Source organism: Orycteropus afer, unplaced genomic scaffold, assembly GCF_000298275.1.
Source record: "Orycteropus afer afer isolate SDZICR_OR568_19922 unplaced genomic scaffold, OryAfe1.0 scaffold00119, whole genome shotgun sequence".
NCBI classification, from domain to species: Eukaryota; Metazoa; Chordata; class Mammalia; order Tubulidentata; family Orycteropodidae; genus Orycteropus; species Orycteropus afer.
Window position 1 is genome coordinate 6,696,187 of NW_006921706.1, and position 22,096 is coordinate 6,718,282.

At 38.6% G+C, this 22,096-nt stretch overlaps 1 protein-coding gene across 1 annotated transcript in view; it reads right to left on the reverse strand.

The window, feature by feature from the left end:
- Window positions 1-432: 432 nt before the first annotated feature.
- Window positions 433-22,096, reverse strand: part of NXPH1 (neurexophilin 1) — a 90,024-nt gene continuing 68,360 nt past the window's right edge. The window contains exon 3 of the mRNA XM_042781428.1: window positions 433-1,194. Coding sequence (XP_042637362.1) covers window positions 433-1,194 — 762 coding nt within the window. The remainder of the gene's footprint in view (window positions 1,195-22,096) is intronic.

The window sequence follows — 22,096 nt, forward strand, 5'->3', positions numbered from 1 at the left end:
TACTTAAGACTTTAAAAGAGATTTCCATAACAGCAAGTGTTAGAAAGCATTCTCTGTCTAGTTAATCCTTTTGCTTGATGATAGTTTATCCTCACCTATTATGAGTCAGACAATGAAAGCCCTCTCAACAGGAATCATGATGGATGCAAGCTGAAATGTGTATGAGTGTGTGTTTTTGTGCATCTGTGTGTGAGAGAATGTCTTCATGTGTGGCTTTAAAATCTGTGGTGATTTACAACCATACTGAGAGATGAAGCTAACTGGGCAGAAATGACATCAGGTTGTTTTCCACTAGCATATTTGCAGCCAGTTGACGAGAGCAGCAGTGTAGACACATTCCAGGCAACAGATGTGACCTTCTTCTTTGAGGTAACAGCCCTATCATATGACCTTTGAGTCCTCAGGCTTCAGTCTCACCCCCCATGTCCATCCTCATCCTGAGGGAAAGTAAGGTGTGTCACTGTGGTAGTTGTAGTCAGGGCACACTTTCTGTACTAGTTTATAATCGGTACTATAAAAGGAAATGTAAATACAGATCACCTTAAAGGGCTTGGAGCAGAGCCAGGACACATGACTTTGGGTCTGCTCCTGGTAACAGGTTTTTGAAGGGTCATAGTTGCAGAGTGTGTTCTTGGTAGCCTTGTCAACTTTTTCATATTCGATGCGACAGTTAAAGGACTTGGAATCTTTGGCATCAATCACAGTTTGTTGTGCCAAGTCAAATTCCACTATTTTCGTAGGGGGCACCAAGCTGACTGATACATTCCCTTGACCAGTGGAATTATGCCTGAAATAGACACTAAATGTCCCATTGCCATGATCTACAATCTTCCCAGTTATCAACAGGTTTAGCTTCACTGTTTTGATGTTGGAATGAAAATCACCCCATCCAAACATTTTCTTAAACTTGCCCGTCTTAACAATGGGCCTTCTCTTGGCCCTGGGCCGAGGCTCTTGAAGGTCTGTGGAGTTCCTCAGCCAGTCCCAGAGGTCTTGCTCAGAATAAGGTTCTGGAGTGTCATATCGCAGGTCCAAATCTGTATCATTTTCTTTGCCACGAAAAGTCTGTGACAGGAGTCGGCTGATAGACAAGTCTTTGCTGCTTTCTGTCCATATGTGCTTTAGTGTGGATTTGCTGGTTCCTGATTTTAGAAGTTCTGACTTTCCACCATTTGTTAAATTGGCACATGTGACCTGAAAACAGAACAGAAAAATGACATTTACATCTCTGCATCTGAAGAGAACACCGAACACATAGATACAAGCCCATTCTCAGAAATTGCAAATTAAATACTGATAACTTTTTAAGTATCTTTAGCATCTGGCCAATAATTATGAAACAATAATAAAATACCACTTCCATTTATATTTGACAATGAGGGAAGGGATGTGTGAGTAGACAAAACCCACTAAGCATGACCTCACTGAACTGACTTTGACTGGGAAAAGACCATAATGCATAAATAAATAAAACAAATTAGATTTGAAAATAGGCCAAAAAAAAGTAATTTTTCCTTAGTACCAAAATGCAAACACTTTGGAGACCAAATTTTATAAATCATTATGTTCTTTTTTCACACCAAACTTAACATAAACTTTAAAATTGTATGATTCTCAGAAATACGCCAGCATTCAAAAGGCTTTTTGGTTTTCCATGCCACAATCAGAAAAGTTAGCTTCACAAAGAGACTCTAGTATATTTTAAAAAGTCAAAACACATAACAACAAACACCAAACAATAACAGTAACAACAACATGTCTATTAGCCTCTATTATCGACATTTGCTTAGTGACAACGAGGTCACTTCAACTTATGAGTGTCACATTCAGGAGTTGTCCTCCTAGGACTACAGATCTTGGACTAGGCCACAGATTCAGAGTAACCAGCATCATCCATACAGTCTCACTGGCCTAAAGTTAAGGTGGTGACTTCCAGTTCCAACATTGAGGGATCAAGGACCGGAGGGAATATAGACAAGGACCCATGAAAACCAAGCTAGCCAATACAGATCAACCCTGTTAGATATGCACTGATGCTTCTAAGGTAAGGCTGCTGAAGAGAGCTCCCAGTTGCCCTATTAAAAAGCTAAGAATCACAATAAACCTCCATACCCAGGCCCCTGGAGAAGCAGTTCTGAGAAATGTCTCAGATATAAGCGTAGCTATCACTCAGCATTCTCGCTGGGCCCCCTAGTCTCCTTCCAAAGGATTCTCAAATTGAAAGGTCATTCCTGGAGGGCTTTTTTATTCAGGCCAACTAGGAAATACAGCTGCATTCTAGGGGCTTCTCTGTAGACTGAAAGTGATTCATTCATTTAACATCTTTGCTATTCAGGCACCTTGCTAGGATATAACTCTGGCCTGAGAACAGCCTTTCCTTCAGCCACTTGTGCTGGAAAGACTCTAGATCAGGTTCTAAGGAGTAAGAGAATGAACTTTAGATCCACTCTAATATAATCAGTACTCTAAATGCTGTAACGTTGACTGCCATATTTGACTTCAGATTTGCATCTGCCTTGTTCAGCTCTTCCTTTCCCCAAATAAGTTATAAAGACAAATTTTCTCTCTCAGGGTTTGTATTAATTCCCCTAACCTCATTTCCCCTTTATGTATCCATAATCTGTTATGATCCACACAGTCTAATGACTTTGCATAGTCAGTAAAACACAGGTAAACATCTTTCTGGTATTCTTTGCTGTCAGCTAAGACCCAGCTGACATCAGCAATGATAACACTCATTCCACATCTTCTGAATCTGGCTTGAATTTTTGGCAGTTCCCTGTCAAAATATTGCTGCAACCATTTTTGAATTATCTTCAGGAAAATTTTATTTGCATGTGATATTAATGATATTGATTGATATTTTCCATTCTATTGACTATACAAGGCATCCAACTGTGTCGATCATAAGAAATTATGGATAACATTGTGAAAAATGGGAATTCCAGAACACTTAATTGTACTCATGAGGAACCTGTACATAGACCAAGAGGTGGTAGTTCAAACAGAACAAGAGAAAATTGCATGATTTAAAATCAAGAAAGGAGTGTGTTAGGGTTGTATCCTTTCACCATACTTATTCAATCTGTATGCTGAGCAAATAATCTGAGAAGCTGGACTATATGAAAAATAATGCATCATCGTCATTATAGGAGACCTCATTTACAACCTGCAATACACAGATGACACAACCTTGCAGTTACTGATGAAGTATGGATTACACTTCAACCTAAAGAAAACAAAAATCCTCACAATTAGACCGATAAAGAACATCACAATAAATGGAGAAAAGATTGAAGTTGTCAGGAATTTCATTTTATTTGGATCCACAATCAATACCCATGGAAGCAGCAGTCATAAAATCAAAAAATCACATATTGCATTGGGCAAATCTGCTGCAAAAGACCTCTTTAAAGTGTTAAAGAGCAAAGACATCACACTTGGAAGACTAAGGTGCACCTGATCCAAGCCATGGTATTTTCGATAGCCTCATATGCATGTGAAGGAGCTCTTGTGGCGTAGTGCCTAAGGTATTTGACTGCTAACCAGAAGGCTGGAAGTTCAAACCCACCAGCCACTCCTCAGAAAGAAGACTGGGCAATATATGTCCATAGAGATACCACACCAGATACCCTAAGCAGGGGTCGCGATGAGTGGCAATCTACTCGGAGGCACTGAGCTTGTTTTTTTGTTTGTTTATTTGTTGTTGTTCATATGCATGTGAAAGCTAGACAATGAATAAGGAAGGCAGAAGAACTGATGCATTTGAATTGTGGTGCTGGCAAAGAATATTGAATAGACCATGAACTTCCACAGAACAAACAAATCTATCTTGGAAAGTACAGCTGGAATGTTCCTTAGAAGGGAGAATGGCCAGACTTTGTCTCATGTATTTTGACATTATCAGAAGGAACAAATCCCTGGAAAGGGATATTGTGCTTGGTAAAGTAGAGATCAGTGAAAAAGGGGAAGACTCTCAATAAGACAGCTTGTCACAGTGGCTGCAACAATGGGCTGAAGCATAGCCAAGATTGTGAAGATGGCACCAAAAAAAATAAAAAAAACCCACAGTCATTGAGTCACCCAGGCAGTAAATCTTTACGGAAGTAGATTGCCCCATCTTCCTTCCGTGGAGTGGCTAGTGGGTTTGAACTGTCAACCCTCTGGTTAGCGGTCCAATGCCTTAGGCACTGCACCACGTGCGTTCATACATAGGGTTGCTATGAGTCTTAGCCGACATGGCAGCACCTAACAATAAGCTCATTTCCTACCTTTCTAAATTTCCTCCAGGATTGAACCTAACTTCCCCATGCTGCTTTCTGGTATTGACACTCACGTCTGTTTCTGATTCTACTTAGTCTAACATGATGTCCAAAGTGACTGTACCAGTAGCGGAGAATCTTCCTTTCACCCAATGATTTGCAACTGGCATGGGGCAGGGACTTTGCCCCCAAGGAATATTTAACAATATTTGTAAATATTTTTGGTTGTCGCAACTAGGCAGTACTCCTGGAATCTAGTGTGTAGAGGCCAGAAATGTTGCTAGGCATTCTACAATGCATAGGAATGCACCCACAATGAAGAGTTATTTGATACAAAATGTCAATAATTTCAAGTTTGAGAAACCCTGCAAGTTAAGCCCCAAATGAATTCACTGCATAGAAGAGAAAGTGAAGTTTTTCATAGGTTTGTGTTCCATGACTGCACCCTGAAAACCCAAGACTGCAACACTGGATAGGCTAACAGAAAAAAATTGTTAACTATTTCAGTCTGCTACTGTAGATTTGGTTAAATCTGCTCTGATAACCAAGGCAACAATGATGGCTTCATGGAAATACTTAGAGTGCTATTTTGTGCAGAAGTTAATGAAGGAAAGATAAACATTGACCAAGGGGAAAACAGAGTTGAGGAATGGCCTAAAGATCGGAAAGAATGGACAGATTATGGTGGGAGTTGTTCGTAAGGAAAGCATAGACCATCCCCATACACAGTCACTTTTTGAACTCTGTAGCATATCATTGATTCCAAATGAACAAATGCCCTTGCATCGAGTAAAAAATGGCTATCAATGGGTCATTGCTAATCTCAGAGAAAATATTGGGAATTGAGAGAAGGTTGGCCTTGCTGCCAAATTTCTTTCCATTGTGTGTACTTCCCCTTCGCTTCTACTCAATACCCTTGCATTATCTTTCTTCTCTTCTCCTGCCTCTAAACTGTTCCCTGTTTATGCAATGTTTTTGAGCCAACACATCTTTTCAGAAAAGGATCGCATACACACAGTGTAAATGACTGTTGTTGTTATGTGTTGTCGAGTTGGCCCCAACTCATAGCGACCCCTCCTTGGGTTTCCGAGGCAGTATCACTACAGAAGTAGATTGCCCAACCTTCCTTCTGAGAAATGGCTGCTGGGTTTGAATGGCCAGCCTTGCGGTTAGCAGTCAAGTGCCTTAGGCACTGTGCTGCCAGAGCTTCTTTATAAATGACTAGTAACTGAAAAATGGTTGCTGTAACCAAATTTTGTATTTTTACAAGGACGAAATCTTACATCTCAAAGGGATAAAATTTGGAAGAAAATATTCTTTAAGAGGGGCACTGTGTTTAGGAATATATGAGCTTTCTTAAGGGAAAAGCATCAAATCTCCCTCTTGTAATATCTGCCTGATAGCAAAGCCAATCTTCAATGGGGCAATTTTTATTCTAATATCAAATATGTGACCCTTAGCAGTTCCATGGCCAATATGTTAATAATGTTATTATTTTCATTATAATTACAAAAAGAATAGAAACAATTAAAATTCTCCTCCTCATTTACTGGAGGAAATTGTATTTAAAAATATATAATTTTCCTAGCACAGAGTAACTATGATATAGAATTAAAAACAAACACTAGTTGATAAGAGTAATCCACATATTTTGGTTTTGGAGTTTTTTTTTTGTTTGTTTGTTTGACAGTCAAATATCCAAATCTACTGCTTTTATAAAGTACCATTCTTATTACAGCACCTATACTTATTCCTTAGAATAAAAAAGATAAATTCATATCTTTTCTGATTTTCTTAAAATAAATAAATAGCTCCTAGTTCTTGGAGCATCAAGAAGGATAAATACAGGCAAGCATTTGATAGCTTTCTGTACTTGTGTCTCAGCATCAACACAATCATCAAGGAAAGAGGCTATAATGAGATGCATTCATGGTGCACTGGCTAATGAAGCAGCACTAAAGTTGTTCAAAGAAGATGAGAAAAGAGACTTAGAGTGCAATTGCGGTGTAGTAAATTACTTAGTGTGGCTTTTCTACCCATAAGTCTTTGTAAACTCCAAGGTGGGAATTGCTATTAGCAACTGAGGAGATCCTGATTTTAAAGTCGCCCACCTGGGTTATTTCTGTTGGCGTGGCACAATACAATGTTCTGGGAGGTTCCCACTCTCTCTCACGTGCTTAGAGTTCTGATGCTGTGATTGGCTAGTTTGACCACCCTTCCAGGCTCAAAAGGAGGCCTCCTGGAGGCAGAACTCTCTCTCTGCTTGTTGAGGGAGACGTGCTGCCGAAAGAGACACGCACCCCTGAAAGAGACACATGCTGCTGGGAAAGAGACGCAAGAGACACGCATTGCTGAGTGAGACACCGAGGGACCAGCACTGCTGGGAAAGAGACTGTGAGAGACTTTTGGCTGAGGGACGGTGGGCTGGGAGAGAGACTGAGCATTCTTCCTGAACTTGAGTTGTAGCCTGGTGCTTCCCTAATAAACCCCATAATCTGTGAGTTCTATGTGGCCACTGCAGTGAATTATCGAACCCAGAGGAGAGGTGGTAGGTGCTTTGGGAGGAACGGTTGGTAAAAGTGCTGGAGGGAGGCAGCATGTCTGGCCTTGTAGGAATAGGCCTTGGGTTACTGCTGGTAATCCTGTCTTCCTCTTGTAGGGTTAGAGGAGGTCGGAAGATGTGGCCTCCTCACCGTTTTTGCGGTAATATAGCAGTGGCATGTGGGGACTGAAAGAAAAACTGTAGAAGCGGGGAGATATGATTTCAAGGAGGAAGACTCACTACATTCAAAAGACTGCTAAGAATCTGACAGACAGACAAACTTCTGATTTTCAGGTTGAATAGAAATTGTTTAGTTCCAAATTATGCTCTGTGTAGCTGTAGTGATTACAAGGGTGAGTTCTGGAAAGAGTTTGACTGAATTGCAGCCCAGGGTCTGATCCTTAATGATTATGTGACATGGGCAAGGTCCTTACCTTGTTTAAGCTTCAGTTTTTCTCATCTGGACAATAGGGGAATCGTATTCACCTCTTTCAAATGCTGTTGGGAGGACTAAATGAGGTATTTTTAAAACAACCAGGACAGTGCCTAGATTGTGGTGAGTGCTCAAAATTACCATTACTAGCCATTATCATGATCAGATATTTTTACATCTGAATCCCATTGGGTAAATTAATAAGTAAATGGGTAATTTATCATAATATTTGAAAGCATAAACCACTTTTTTTTTTTTTTTGGTAATAGAATCTCCCTTTAACATAACAAAAAAAAAAAGGGGGAAACAATTTAAAAAGAAATCATGTATTTTTTTAAATGTGCTACTATAATGATCTAAAAAAAATATGGCAAGTTGAGGCCATAGTAAAATGCAAGTAAACAAAGGATGATCACAAGGTAAGCTATTAAACAGCTCAGCTACCAAATGCAATAGATTTATTTGCCTTCAATGGTGTGATGTGAAAGTCTTCAAGTGGTGATGCCAACTAAGAAACCTCTCTGAAATATTTTAGTTTGGGCACTGAATTAAAGCAGGCTTCAGCCATAATCATCAACACTGACCTGAATATTTTCATTCTCTCATCTCTAACCTTTCATTTATGTTAGGAGAGGATTAGGGCAATGTCCAAAAGAGAACACCAATCATGAAAGGCCAGGAAGGGTCCTTAGGAAACTCCCTAGATTTGTTCAGTATAAACATCTGCAATTTATTTATTTTATTAATTCAATAGTTAAACAATGTAAAAAAAAAAAAAAAAAAAACTTACTGCCACCAAGTCGGATCCAACTCATAGTGACCCCTCCCTTAGGTTTCCGAGGCAGTGATACAACCTCGGAAACCCAAGGAGGGATTGCTATGAGTCAGAGCCAACACAACAGCACATAACAACAACAACATCACTACGGAAGTAGATTGCCCAATCTTCCTTCCAAGGAGTGGCTGGTGGGTTTGAATCGTCAGCCTTCTGGGTAGTAGTCAAATGCCTTAGGCACTATGCCACCAGAGCTCCTGGTTATACAATGAGACTCTGCTAATGCTGGATTAAGCAATAAAAATACAAAGGTAAGTGAAATTAGATATGAGACTTGACCTCAAGAAGTTCACAGTCAGAAGTCATATGCAAGCACATAACACTGCTGCTTGACCGGCACCATGTTTAACATTCTAGAAGTCATGGTCAAAGTTGAAATGCGGAGAATATATGTTAGATGTAGTTCCCTTAGATCTGGGAGATCTGAGAGACTCAGTATTTCAACAAAGAATGGGTTTGAGAGTTCTTCCAAGCATAAAGAAGCTACAGTGCAATGCACAGAGCTGAAAGGACATGTCTAGGTCAAGAATAGAAAACAGCCAACTGGAAGAGATCCCAGACTCATGCCCATTCCACAGAAAGGTGATCCAACAGAATGGTAAACTATTGAACATTAGTTTAAACATTGAACATTGAACATCATTACTATCACATGCAAGTAAAATTTTGCTGACAATGATTCAGAAATGATTGCAGCAGTATATTGACAGAAAACTTCCAGAAATGCAAGCTAGATTCAGTAGAGGATGTGAACGAGGGATATCATTGCCTATGTCATACAGATCTTGGCTGAAAGCAAAGAATACCAGAAATATGTTTACTTTTTTTTACTGACTATGCAAAGGCATTTGACTGCATGAATCATAACAAATTATGGATAATATTATGAAGAACTAGAATTCCAGAACACTTACTTGTGCTCATGAGGAACCTGTATACAGACCAAGAGGCTGTCATTCAAACAGGACAAGAATATACTTGGTTTAAAATCAGAAAGGGTGTGCATCAGGGTTGTATCCTTTCACCATACTTATTCAATCTACATGCTGAGCAATTAATCCAAGAAGCCAGATTATATGAAAAAAAAATGCAGCATCAGGATTCAAAGAAGACTCATTTACAACCTGTGATATGCAGGTGACGCAATCTTGCTTACTGAAAGTGAGGATGACTTGAATCACTTACTGATGAAAATCAAAGACTAAAGTTCTCAGCATGGATTATACTTTAACATCAAGAAAACAAAAATACTCACAACTGGACCAATAAGCAACATCATGATCAAAGGAGAAAACATTGAAGTTGTCACAGATTTCATTTTACTTGGATCTATAATCAACACCCATGGAAGCAGCAGTCAAGAAATCAGACATTGTATTGCACAGGACAGATCTGCTGCAAGGGACCTCTTTAAAGTGTTAAACAGCAAAGATGTCAGTTTGAAGACTAAAATGCACCTAAACCAAGCCATGATACTTTCAATCACCTTATATGCTGGATAATGAATAAGCAAGACCAAAGAAGAATTGATGCACTTGACTTGTGGTGGTGGCATACAATACTGAAAATACCATGGTCTGCCAGAAGAATGAACAAATCTGTCCTGGAAGAATTGCAGCACAAGGACCCTTAGATCTAGAATGGCCAGACTTTGGCTCACGTTCTTTAGTCATGTTGTCAGAAGGCACCAATTCCTGGAGAAAAAGGGGAAGCAGAGGGTTGGAAAAAAAGGGGAAGACCCTCAATGAGATTAATACAGTGGCTGTAACAAGGGGCTCAAGCACAGCAAAGACAGCAAGGATGGCTCAGGACCAGCCAGTATTTCTTTCTGTTGTAGAGTTGCTGTGGGTCACAGCCAACTTGACAGTATTTAACAACAACATACACTTAATATCTTAAGAACTTTCATGTTTGAAACACATATAGGCACATAAAATAGAAATGGATTTTGAGCCTTACTGAATAAAAGACAGCATTGAAAAAGAAAATGTTAGACCTAGAACACCCCTCTACCATCAATTTTACAAACACATTAAAACAGTTTATTTTTCAAGGCCACCTAAACCCCCTTTGATGTCGGCATGTTGTTGTTGTTGTTAGGCGGCAATGAGTCATCTCCGACTCATAGTGACCTTATGCACAACAGAACAAAACACCACCTGGTCCCACATCAGCTCCATGATCCTTGCTATACTTGAGTCCATCACCACAGCCACTGTGTCAATCTATCTCCTTAGGGGCTCTCCCTCTTTTATTGACCCTCCATCTTACCAAACATAACATCTTTCTCCAGAGAGCAGTCCTTTTTGACAACATGACCAAAGTAGGTGAGACGAAGTCTGGCCATTCTTGCCTCCAAGGAGCATTCCGGCTGCATTTACTCCAGGATAGATTTGTTAGTTCTTTTAGCAGTCCATGGTACTTTCAGTATTCTTCACCAGCACCACAACTCAAAAGTATCAACTCTTCTTCAGTCTTCCTTATTCATTGTCCAGCCCTCATGTGTATATGAGGCAATTGAAAACACCATGGCCTGTACACCTTAGTCCTCAAGGAAACATCTTTCCTCCTTAGCATTTGAAAGAGGTCCTTTGCAGCTGATTTGCCCAGTGCTATACATTGTCTGATGTCCTGACTGCTGCTTCCATTGGTGTCATTTGTAGAAGACAGGCCCCACCTCAGAGTCAGGAAAAGGAGGGGAATGCCAGGGACAACAAATGCAGCAGGATCCAGGTAAGGGGAGTGAGACAGCCCTCCCCCCCCCCCCCAGAGGCAGGACAGGGAGGGAATGCCAGGGATGACTAAGCTGCAAGATCCAGGTAGGATCCAGGTAAGGGGAGGGCAGACAGAGTTCGAACAGCTAAGGGAGAAAAACTTGTCTGTCAGTTCATCATACTGTGGTGATTTGCACATTGCTGTGAGGTTTGAGGCTGTGCCATCAGTGTTTCAAATGCCAGCAGGGTTGTATATGGTGCACAGGTTTCAACACAGCTTACAGACTGAGACAGACTAGGAAGAAGGAAGAGTCCATCCACTTCTCATAGAACTGGCCAGGGAAAACCTTATTAATAGCAGAGAAACACTATCTGATACATTACTGGGCAACTCTATGAATAGCCTGGAAACACTGATGTCAGCATAGATGAGCGATAAGAGAAGTGGCAGTGAGAATTATGGCATACAGATGAGGTTACAGAAGAAAACCCTGACAACTTCTAACGAACCCAATTCCAAAACTGTAGAACCATTTTCTATAAACAATAATACACTATTTCTATAATTTTCCAGTGGAAATATCAAATATACATCCTAACTAAATATAATTTGCAATGTCAAAAGTTCACAATATCCATACCAAAGGACTTGACTCACTGGTCCAATCATATCAGTTCCACAAATTATATTTATTGTTTACTTTGAAGTTTTTAGAAACACTGAGATCGACAATGAATCTTAACATGATTAAATGTATACATTTTCAAGTGTATGTTTCTTTTAAGAATGTCTAAAAACACAAAGAGAATGGTCATTTCCTTCAACTTTAAATAAAGACAGGGCTTGGAAGAGCATGTCTGAGTGGGGCCCACATGTGTGAATGTGGTGGGGGGAGGAATCACCATTGAATGGTGGGCATGTGAGCACTTGAAGAGTTGCCGTGCTTTCATCTAGCTCCTTTTTTAATACATCTCAGGGACATATCTTCACACTGCTTTCTCTAATAACTTTTCATTATGGGCTTGCAATCACAATATCAATATATTATCTTCTAAGATAGTTTGAAAAGATACCACTTTGGTAAAAACCATTCCTTATCTTCACTCCTACTCAGCTATGCTCTGGCCTTATGAGATTTTAGATAAATGTTAACTCCTTTACATGCACTGTCTTCAACTAGAAATGTCTCCAGAAATTTGTATGCCGCTTTTTATAAAAGAGGAGCTCTGGTGGCATAGTGCCTAAGGCATGTGACTGCTAACCAGAGGATTTCCAGTTCGAACCCACCAGCTACTCCACAGAAGGAAAACTGGGCAATCTACTTTGTTCAGTAAAGATTTACTGCCTTGGAAACTCAATGGGGGTCTTTATGAGTAAAGGGTTTGGTTTGGTTTGGTTTGGTTTTGGTTTTTAGAAAATAAAGCGATGTCTTCTAATTTCTTCTAACTTGCACCTATTACTGGTGATCTTCTGCTATTCAATAGAAAAATTTCGAGATTGCTTTGAAAATTATGTATGTATTATATCAATTGTGTGACTATTGGAAGCCAAACTAAAAAAAATTAAATAAGAATTTAAGCAACCTGATGATTAAATAATATCTCTCATTTAGTAAAAAAACTAATTTTTTTTTTAAATGCCTTATGGCATGATTACAGACATATTTTAGCAGTTTTAAGATTTTCTAGGATGAATATATATTGTATTTAAATAATTACTATTGGTTGATGACATACTATATTTCAGACACCATAATTAGCATTTGATATATGGGATTGTATTTAATATAAACACACATAGGCAAGCTTTGAGCTCAATATTATTATCTTCACCTAAGAGATAGAGATACAGAAGCTCAAAAACTTGTGCAACTAAGTGAAGTAGCTACTCCACAGGGCATATATTTAATTCACTTTAAAAAATTATTTTAATAATGTAGCTCTAGATTAATGTATGCTTATAAAAACATTTGAACATTATAAAAATTTAAGAGTAAAAATTTAAGCCTGCCTTCATCATCAACCCCTGCTCTCTTGAAATCTCTCTTCTCACTCCAGATACAAATATTGTTAAAAAAAAAAAAAAAAAAGTTGTATATGGTTCCTAAACATTTTCTCTAGAAAAATATTTTTCATATACCAGTATTTTATATAAATGTGGTTATTTTATTAATTTTATGCATTTTCCCAGATAATAAAATATTTTGTAAATGCATCCTTTTTGGGACATCTAGGTATATCATTTTTCTTTTAAACTAGAATATAGAATTATATGATATGAATACACCATACTTCTGTTTTATGCACTTTTCTGTAGATCTCTAATCTTTTCATTATCTCAGCCAGATTACCTACAGTTATTTTTTAATCTTGATTCCATCAGTTCCTCTGCTTATTGTTGTTGCAGATACTTCCCTCTCTCTTGCACTGGTTTTCATTTTTGTAGGTGTGTATATTTGTGTGATTCTTTTAGAAATAGTTCATAGGGAATAAACTTTCTGAGTTCTTGGACACCTAAAAATATCTTTATTGATAATAGACATGAAAGTTGGTTGCTCTGGGTATAAAATCCATTCATTCTTTGATTCATTTTGTCAGTTTTCTTCTTTTTCTTTCCAAATATTTTAGAAATCTCACAAGCTGGGACTACATGTGTTCGTGCTTTCTCTAGCCCCTTTCTTAACTAGCTCAGAGAAAGGCATACAGATATTTCTAGATGTGTCAGCCTGTATTCCAGAAAATTCCCCCAAGTGGACTATAAACTCTTTGATGAAAGTTGTTTCTATATTATGCCACTTTGTAACTTGGAAGGGAGGGGAATACATAGCATACAGTAAGCACTCAATAAATCACCTATATAGTGTATACTCTTACCTACAAGTATTTCAATAGTGCCGGTTCATTGATTCTTTAGTCATAATCAAGATTTCGGGGGACATATGGCCCTCAGATATTTCTTCCTTACAAGTTTAGAGCCTGCTCTTCATTGAAAATACCTGGAATGCCTGTATTACATATGATAAGCCAGAGGAAAGAGGTTAATGTTCTAATACATCATTTCCTTCTGCTATAAAGCAGGAACTCTAGGAGCAGCAGTGCTGTATTGACAATGGAAAAGGAAGAAAAAGAACTCTATGCCTTTCCCTTACTTAACCCAGTAGCTGCTCTGAAGTATTATAGGAGCTAAGAAAACTCCATTGCAGTCAGGTATCACAGGTTTGAATCTACATTGTTATTTCCTCACTAAGGACCCCTTAGAACCACTGTTTCTCCAACTGAAAATAGAGATGATATACAGCTCATTGGGTTTTGTGAGGATAAAATAAAAGACTTGATATGTAGCAAGTATCACAGGGACAAACACATTGCATGAACTCAACATATGAGAGCTATTGTGCTTACTTACGTTGTATAACCCTGAAAAAAGGAAAACAAGACTTTTGGAAGGCACACTATTCTATACTATTCTATCCCTGTCTTTTGTCTGGAGACATAACCTCTTCTCAAATGGCCTTAAAAAAAAATCTGAGATGGAAGTTAGCATAAATTTAACAACTCTGCAGTCATCTTGACAGGTAGGTGGTGGTGGAACACCATTCTGATCATGGTACAATTTAGGATTAATAAAAGTGAACAATAATTTATCTTTTGACACAGCATCCTTAAGAGATGACATTCTGATCAGTTTGGACAGTGCATGTAATCCTCAAGAGTGAAAAGCATAGTATGTTTCTAGTAGTTTGACGAATCCTCAAATGGCTAAGAATTCTACATATGTTATCCCATAAGCTCTTGTGATCCCATAGAAAATGACTAACATTTACAAGAATATTGCATTGAAGACCAGTTCTAATTCTTGGGTGATATAGTTCCTCTCAAGTTTGTATAACCATAATAACTAGCTTTCACCTTGATTCTTTCTCTAGTAGGTACTCTTATGAAACTAACTTTGAAAATGTTCTTGGTTCTTGAATCTTAAGGGAAAAGTATGCTTTATGAAGAGACTTGAAATATTGTTTATGCTATTGATAAACAGAATTGTTCACTTAAGAATTATTATCCCATCCCTCAAGCTCACCTTATAACAAACACATATCCTCACACATACAGACACATATGTTGTTGTTGTTGTTGTTATCGCTATGGAAGTAGACTGCCCCATCTTCCTTCTGAGGAGTGGCTGGTGGGTTTGAACCACCAACCTTCTGGCTAGTAGTCAATGCCTTAGGCACTATGCTACCAGAGCTCCTACAGATACATTAATTTTTATGAAAAATTATTATTATTCCACATGGCCCCCATTTAGCCCATTCTTTCAAAATATAATTGCAGATACATCAGGCTTGCACTGCAAAGTTTGCTGTTTTGTTAATAAGTGGATGATAGTTGATTAACAGAGATAAGAATGTAGCAAAAAAAAAGTTAATATTTTACCTTAATTTATTTTAAAATTTATAAGGAATTTCATATGAGGCCCCAGGTACATGAATAGAATAATGAACAAAATGCTTAAAATAACATTTTGAAAGACTATTTCTGGGCTAAAACAAAGTGACTTCAGCATCATTTTCTGCATTATCTATAAAGAGATATGAATCAGTCAATAAATCCAGATGACCTCTTCAAGGAAAAAAAATGGTGCATATGCAGAAAAGACTTGGTAAGATCTACTGTCTTTCTATCTGAATTAGAGGTCAATATAAGTGACTTTTCCATAATAAGGCTTGTTACTAGGATACTAATGGATGACTTTATACTTCTTAAAGTCAAACAATGTCTGTATCTGTCTAGAATGAACCAAATGAGAAAGGATTGACTCACTTTTCAACTCAGTATTCAGCAACCTACATGTCTATGTGTTCTTGTATACAACTGTGGCATATGAGAACATACTAAACAGCAGTAATAGCGCAGTTTATCCAATATGAGCACAGATTCTTGAGGAAATTAAATTAGCTATTATTATTATTATTATTGAGACAATATGCCTACTTAATATCATACTATGGCTATCCAGAGGTTGATCTGGAAACATTCCAATTGGCAGAAGAGGAAATAATTATTTAAATGATAGAGTCAACTTGCAGAGGAAATCAGCCCTGTGTCATTTAGATCCTATATTGATTCAAAATTCTGCTACAGTCTCTACTTATCAGACTGTAGAGTGTTGGCACTGCTCAGAGATTCCCAGGTTCAGAGTAATATATCTCTAAAAGCAGGCAATTGACCTAGTAGTAAAAAACAAGTGCAAAAATGCTGGAAATACAGTCCCTCCACACACCTGTAAAATTATTATGGACTGGGCACCTCTACCTTCCTGACATGAAACAAATCCAACATCCAAGAAGAGGTAAAGACTATTAGACCATATTCCTCATGATCTCAATTGGTGATGCTAGAGCAGCAGTTATGTGAAAACTTTTGGTATTGAGTAAATGTAGTTTTTACTCTAGCCAAGGGTAGAGCCATCAGTGGTAAAAGCATATCCAACCTAGAGTCCCAGGCCCCACAAGGGGTTCATGAGTATAGCCCAGGGAAGACACAACTTGAATGATGAAGGAACTTCATCCACCAATATATCCACGAGGAAATAATTTAATTCAAAAATCTTAAACCAACCTGCTGCTTTTACTAAAGACCTTCTGAGAGAAAATTAGCACCTATTCATTGACTTGTTTCTTCCTTGCTAGATTTCTAGCAGTGGGTAACCACACTCTCTTATTTAGTCACTGCCAGATTTGGAGTTTTGTCAGATGCAAATATTTCCCACAGATCTGAGCTAGATTTCACTTTGGTTTTGCACTGTCCTTTCCCCTATCCCCACTTTTTAAAAGCACAACATGTGGAATCCCATATGAAAGGGCAAATGCTGAGGGAAAAGATACTGAGGAAGATTTCCTAAACAAGCAAAAAGATGGCCTCTGGGTTCAGGTGTGGTGGCTTTAAGGAAGGGGCTTCAGATGTAGAACTGCCTAGGCTCCAAAAACTGGCTTAGATCTTTTTAGTTTTGAAGGGAATTCTGTAAAAAGATTCAAGTAGATCAAAGGAGGATTCTCATTCAAAGATAATGTTATAGTAGGAGACAGGTCATGGAGAGAATGGACAAACAAACTCTGAAAATAACAAAGGATGCTATAAGAGAACTCACGATAGAGAGGTTGGATGAAAATGTGTGTGTGGCCAAAGCCCTGACATTCCCTTTACTTTCTCATTGTTGGTAAGTACCTTTGAGTCAGCTCCAACTCATAACAACCCTGTGTACAACAGAACAAAATGTTGCCTGGTGTTGCATCATCCTCACAACAGAAGGTATGTTTGAAGTTATTGTTTCAGATACTGTGTCAATCCATCTTGTTAAGAATCTTCCTCTTCTTGGTTGACCTTCTACTTTACCAAATAGGATATCCTTCTCCAGGGATTGGTCCTTCCTGATAACATGTCCAAAGTAAATAAGACAAAGTCCCAGCATCTTCACTTCTAAGGAGCATCCTAGCTGGACTTCCTCCCAGACAGATTTGGAGACTTGTTCATACTTCTGGAAGTCCATGGTATACTCAATATACCCTTGACATTAACATATCTTAAAATGGCTTACTCATAGTATCAGTGATTTATAGTGCAGGTAAACTTGTGGACAGAAGGTGACTCGTAGCAATCCCCCTTGGGTATCCAAGGCAGTATCTCTATGGAAGTAGATTGCCCACTCTTCCTTCCAAGGAGTGGCTGGTGGGTTTGAACCACCAGCCTTCTGATTAGCAGTCAAATGCCTTAGGCACTATGGCACCAGAGCTCCTACAGTACTAGTGATTTATAGTACAGGTTACCCTGTGGACAGAAGGTGACACAGGAGCACTAAAGGAAGACCAAGTTTTGGGATGGGTGGAGATTTCCTCCCCTGTACATTCTAAACTCACTTATCCCAGCACTCTGAGAGGTAGTTTTCAAAAGAATTGGGTAATATTCCAGCTGCCACTAGAGGGCACAGCTAGGACACCTGACTGCTGTCTCTATTTGTGGTGCTGGAAATCAAATGGAATTGTGTCCTAAAGTTCCCAGAAGAACACTTTGAAGAAAGAAGATGGACCAGGGGCCTTTGTGGTACCTATGGATTGATGTAGCACCTGGAATCACCTCTTCTTTAAGCTGCAGGGACCAGTAGGGAGCTGCCACTGCTCAAGGAACTGCCATCAAACAACAGCAACTAAAGAAGCTGTTGTGAACCCTGGATTCCTCATAGAAGTGTGTTCAGGGATAAGATATTTTTATTTATTTGGAAAACAGCCTAGATCAGTGCAAAATGTCTATGACTCCAGCCTCATTTTGACCATGCTTCCCTTTATTCTCAGAATGAAATTTTACCTCATGCCTTTCTTCCAACTTCAGGACCTTGGCACAGACTACCTCCCATTTCTGGATTCCTTCCACCCATTCTTATCTGTTTGGCTAACTCCTACTCCTCTTTGTAGCTCAGGTTAAACTTCTTTCCACAGGAATCACTGATTCTCTTGTAGCACTCCATACTGTTTCTTCACAATTGTAATACCACTTGGAATATAATATATATATATAGGAGCTCTGGTAGCATAGTGCCTAAGGCACTTTACTGCTAACCAGAAGGCTGGCGGTTCAAACCCACCAGCCACTCCTCGGAAGGAAGGTTGGGCAATCCTACTTCCGTAGTGATACTGCCTCGGAAACCCAAGGAGGGGTCGCTATGAGTCGGGGTCGACTCGACGGCACATAACAACAACAACACTATATATATATATATATATATATATATATATATATATATATATATATATATATCCATGCACTGTAATCTCCAGGTGGAGTCATCCAATTCCTTGCACATGATTTTATTCACTACACTTTATACAATGCCAGTAAAAATGTATGTTTAAGTGGAGTGTCTAGCGACACATAATGATATTCTTTGCAGATGAGCTTGCCCCATAAGCAGATAAGCAGCTCAATTTCCAGCACAGATAAACATGTTTATATTGCAACCCTTCATGGAAGCTTTGTGCAATTCTGTAAACATGCACAGTGATGCAAAAGAAAAGACAGTATTTTCCCAGTAAAAATAAGAGTGGCTGCTACAGATTACTGTAACCAGTCAGGAATTTTACATAAAAATACTCAAACAAAGGTGAATATTATTACTTAAGTTTAAGGAAGACTGAATAAGAACTAAAATGTCTATATTGACATAAAATTATATTTTGGGATGGGTTTATTTACAATTTATCAACACTAGAGTAGAGCCTAAAATTTATTTTGACAAATAGTAGAAATGCTTAATTAAACAATAAGTGTGGTCCCTTGGGTGGCAAGAAAGTGATTATCATTCACTGGACTTTCACCATTGAATTTCCAGAAATTTGATATTAAGAGTGTGATGAAGGAAATAATCATGGGATTCTTAAAGCAGGGTTTCTTTCAACATGAGCCTGGCATACTTTTTGGGTACATATTCCTTGCACTATACAAGTGGACATTTGTACTGACAAATAATAATTGCTTTGAAACAGGAAGTTAGACAAATGTTAGATTATTTCTTTGCATAAATGTCCACTTTTTTTGGGAAATGCTATGGAATTTTATAAATGTGAAGTAATACCACCAGTTTTCTGGGCATATTTGTAAAGGCTCAAAATTGAGCCATACAAGTATCTATTAAAAGCACATATTAAAATATTATTAAAAATATGAGCCTTGAAGGCAATTTTGACTTTATTCTTATGTTGATAAAGTGTAAATAAACACACTATGACTGTCACAGTTTTGCTTTGTGGCTATGTCATGAAAATCCATGACTGCTGAGAGTTAGAACTACAAAACATCAGAAACTCAACAGGTCCTTTGAAATCGCTTTATAACTTAAAAAGCTGACTCCCAGAGAGCGGAAGTGATGTGCCTGAGGTTACCCAAGAGGGTTAGGGGCAGAACAGAAACTGCAGTGAAGTTTTGCGGTTTTTGTCCACTGTGCCTAAGGCACTTGACTGCTCACCAGAAGGCTGGCGGTTCGAACCCACCAGCCACTCCTCGGAAGGAAGGTTGGGCAATCCTACTTCCGTAGTGATACTGCCTCGGAAACCCAAGAAGGGGTCGCTATGAGTCGGGGCCAACTCGACGGCAAACAACAACAACAACAACAACATACTTCTGTTCCAGGGTTTCCCTTTATTGAAAGCCTACACTTAACATCGCTTTCTGACTTTACCAACTCTCTGGAAATCAGTCACTTTAAAATGTCAAAAAATAAGGGGCTTGTATTTGTAAAATAGTCTCCTAATATTGTGGAAGGAAGAGATATTATAAAAATTTGGCATCATTTGTTAACCCTAAAATAAAAAAGTATCAACCCCTATCCTAGTCTCCTTGAAGGGTAAGGTGTGCCTGAGACAAGCCATTGTATTTTCAATTGCCTCTTATGCAGTCAATGGACAATGAAAAAGGAAGACCGAAGAAGAATCGATGTTTTTGGGTTGTGGTGTTGGTGAAGAATGCTGAAAGTACCATGAACTGTGAAAAGAACTAACAAACCTGTCCTGGAGGAAGTGCAGCCAGAATGTTACTAGGAAGCGAGAATGGACAGACTTCATCTCACCTACTTTGGTCATGTTGTAGGAAGGGACCATTCCCTGGAGAAGGATATCATGCTTGGTAAAGTGGAGGGTCAACGAAGAAAGGGAAGGCCCTCAAGGAGATAGATTGACACAGTGGTTACAACAATGGGGTCAGGTATAGCAAGGATCATGGGGCTGACACAGGACCAGGCAGTGTTTCATTCTGCTGTACACAGAGTCATTATGAGTTGGAGATGACTCCATGACACCTAACAACAACAACAACAACATAGCCTATCACAGTTACAGCTCAGATCCCCTGGGTTGACTGTATATACAAACCTGGGCTCAGAGCCTCTCAAACTTAAGGCTGCACTGTGGCTGCTATCAGGGAAGAGAGAATAAAAATGAGAACTTGAGTGAGGCACTGGTGTTATAAAATACAGGGAGTTATTCTTCAGGCTCCAAAAGGGAAACATTTCACACTTGTTTCCAAAAATCTTATTATTCTCTATTTTCAGAGAATATATATGTGTGTGTGTGTGTGTGTGTGTATTTAATTGTGATTTGGGTGAAAATTTACAGAGCAAATTCACTTTACATACAGCAGTTCACATACATTTTGTCTCATGACATTGACTACAATTTACCACAATGCAACAGCTCCCCTCCCACTTCCTCCCGATAGTTACCTCTTCTCTGTGTCCATCCCTCCATGCACTCCTGCCCCCTGAGCTGTCTCCTTGTGCATAAACAGCCCTTCTTTCTCCCATAATTGTTCTCTCCAAGGAGTGTATCTACCTCAGGTAAATGTTCAACTCATATGCTTGTCTTTTGTTTGGCTGGAAGTCACAGGAGTGGGTTCAATTCCAGACCTGAAGGGCAGCTAGGGGCCACAGTCTCAGTCATTCCATCAGGCTCTATCAAACCAGCAAACCTGGTCTCCCTTAGAGAATATATTTCTTTTGAAAAAGAAAGTTAAGGCAAAAAAACGTTTGTTAGGTTCTATCTCCTATCACAACCAAAAATTAATAAGTCCATCAGTAAGCAATTATTAAAGGGCTATCATAAAGTAACTATCCAAAAATTACCTGAGGGAAGTCATTTTACCCACTTCAAATCCATCTATAAGTCTGCTCACTCCTGATAATATACATCAATACTTTTTGCACTCTAATGGATAAAAGTCCAAGTATTTTAGAGCCTCCCTCTTGTTATGGGCCTTGAAAGTCAGTAATTCTCAACAGCATGTGTCAAAGTAAACCCAGGGTGACATGAGCTGTGCTATCATCTCCTGAGTATCATGTCAGAGCTGACAGTGGGGGTGGTAGAATGTTTAAAAGGCATAATCCAAATGTACCATTAATTTGCTTTTACTAAAATAGTTATTTCATAGTTCCAAATAATACTAAAGGAAGATGTACAATATATGTTTTTTTTCTCAAAGTGGAGGTTGGTTTAAACAGTCAAGAAGTGCATTTATTAGTGAAACTATCTTTTGCTAAGTAATCTTTGTTCTTTAGAGAGACAGTAAAGATGATCTATCTGAGGTAAACAATGCACATAAAATAGTATTTATGTTTACATTTTTATAAATTTTCATTTGATTTAATTTCCAACTTATCACAAGTGTTTAGATGTTATGAAAAAATTCCATATGCCTTTTATCTAGAGTCATCAAATATTTACATTTGTTCAGATATTGCTTTATTTCTCTCTCATAGGTATGTGTATGTAT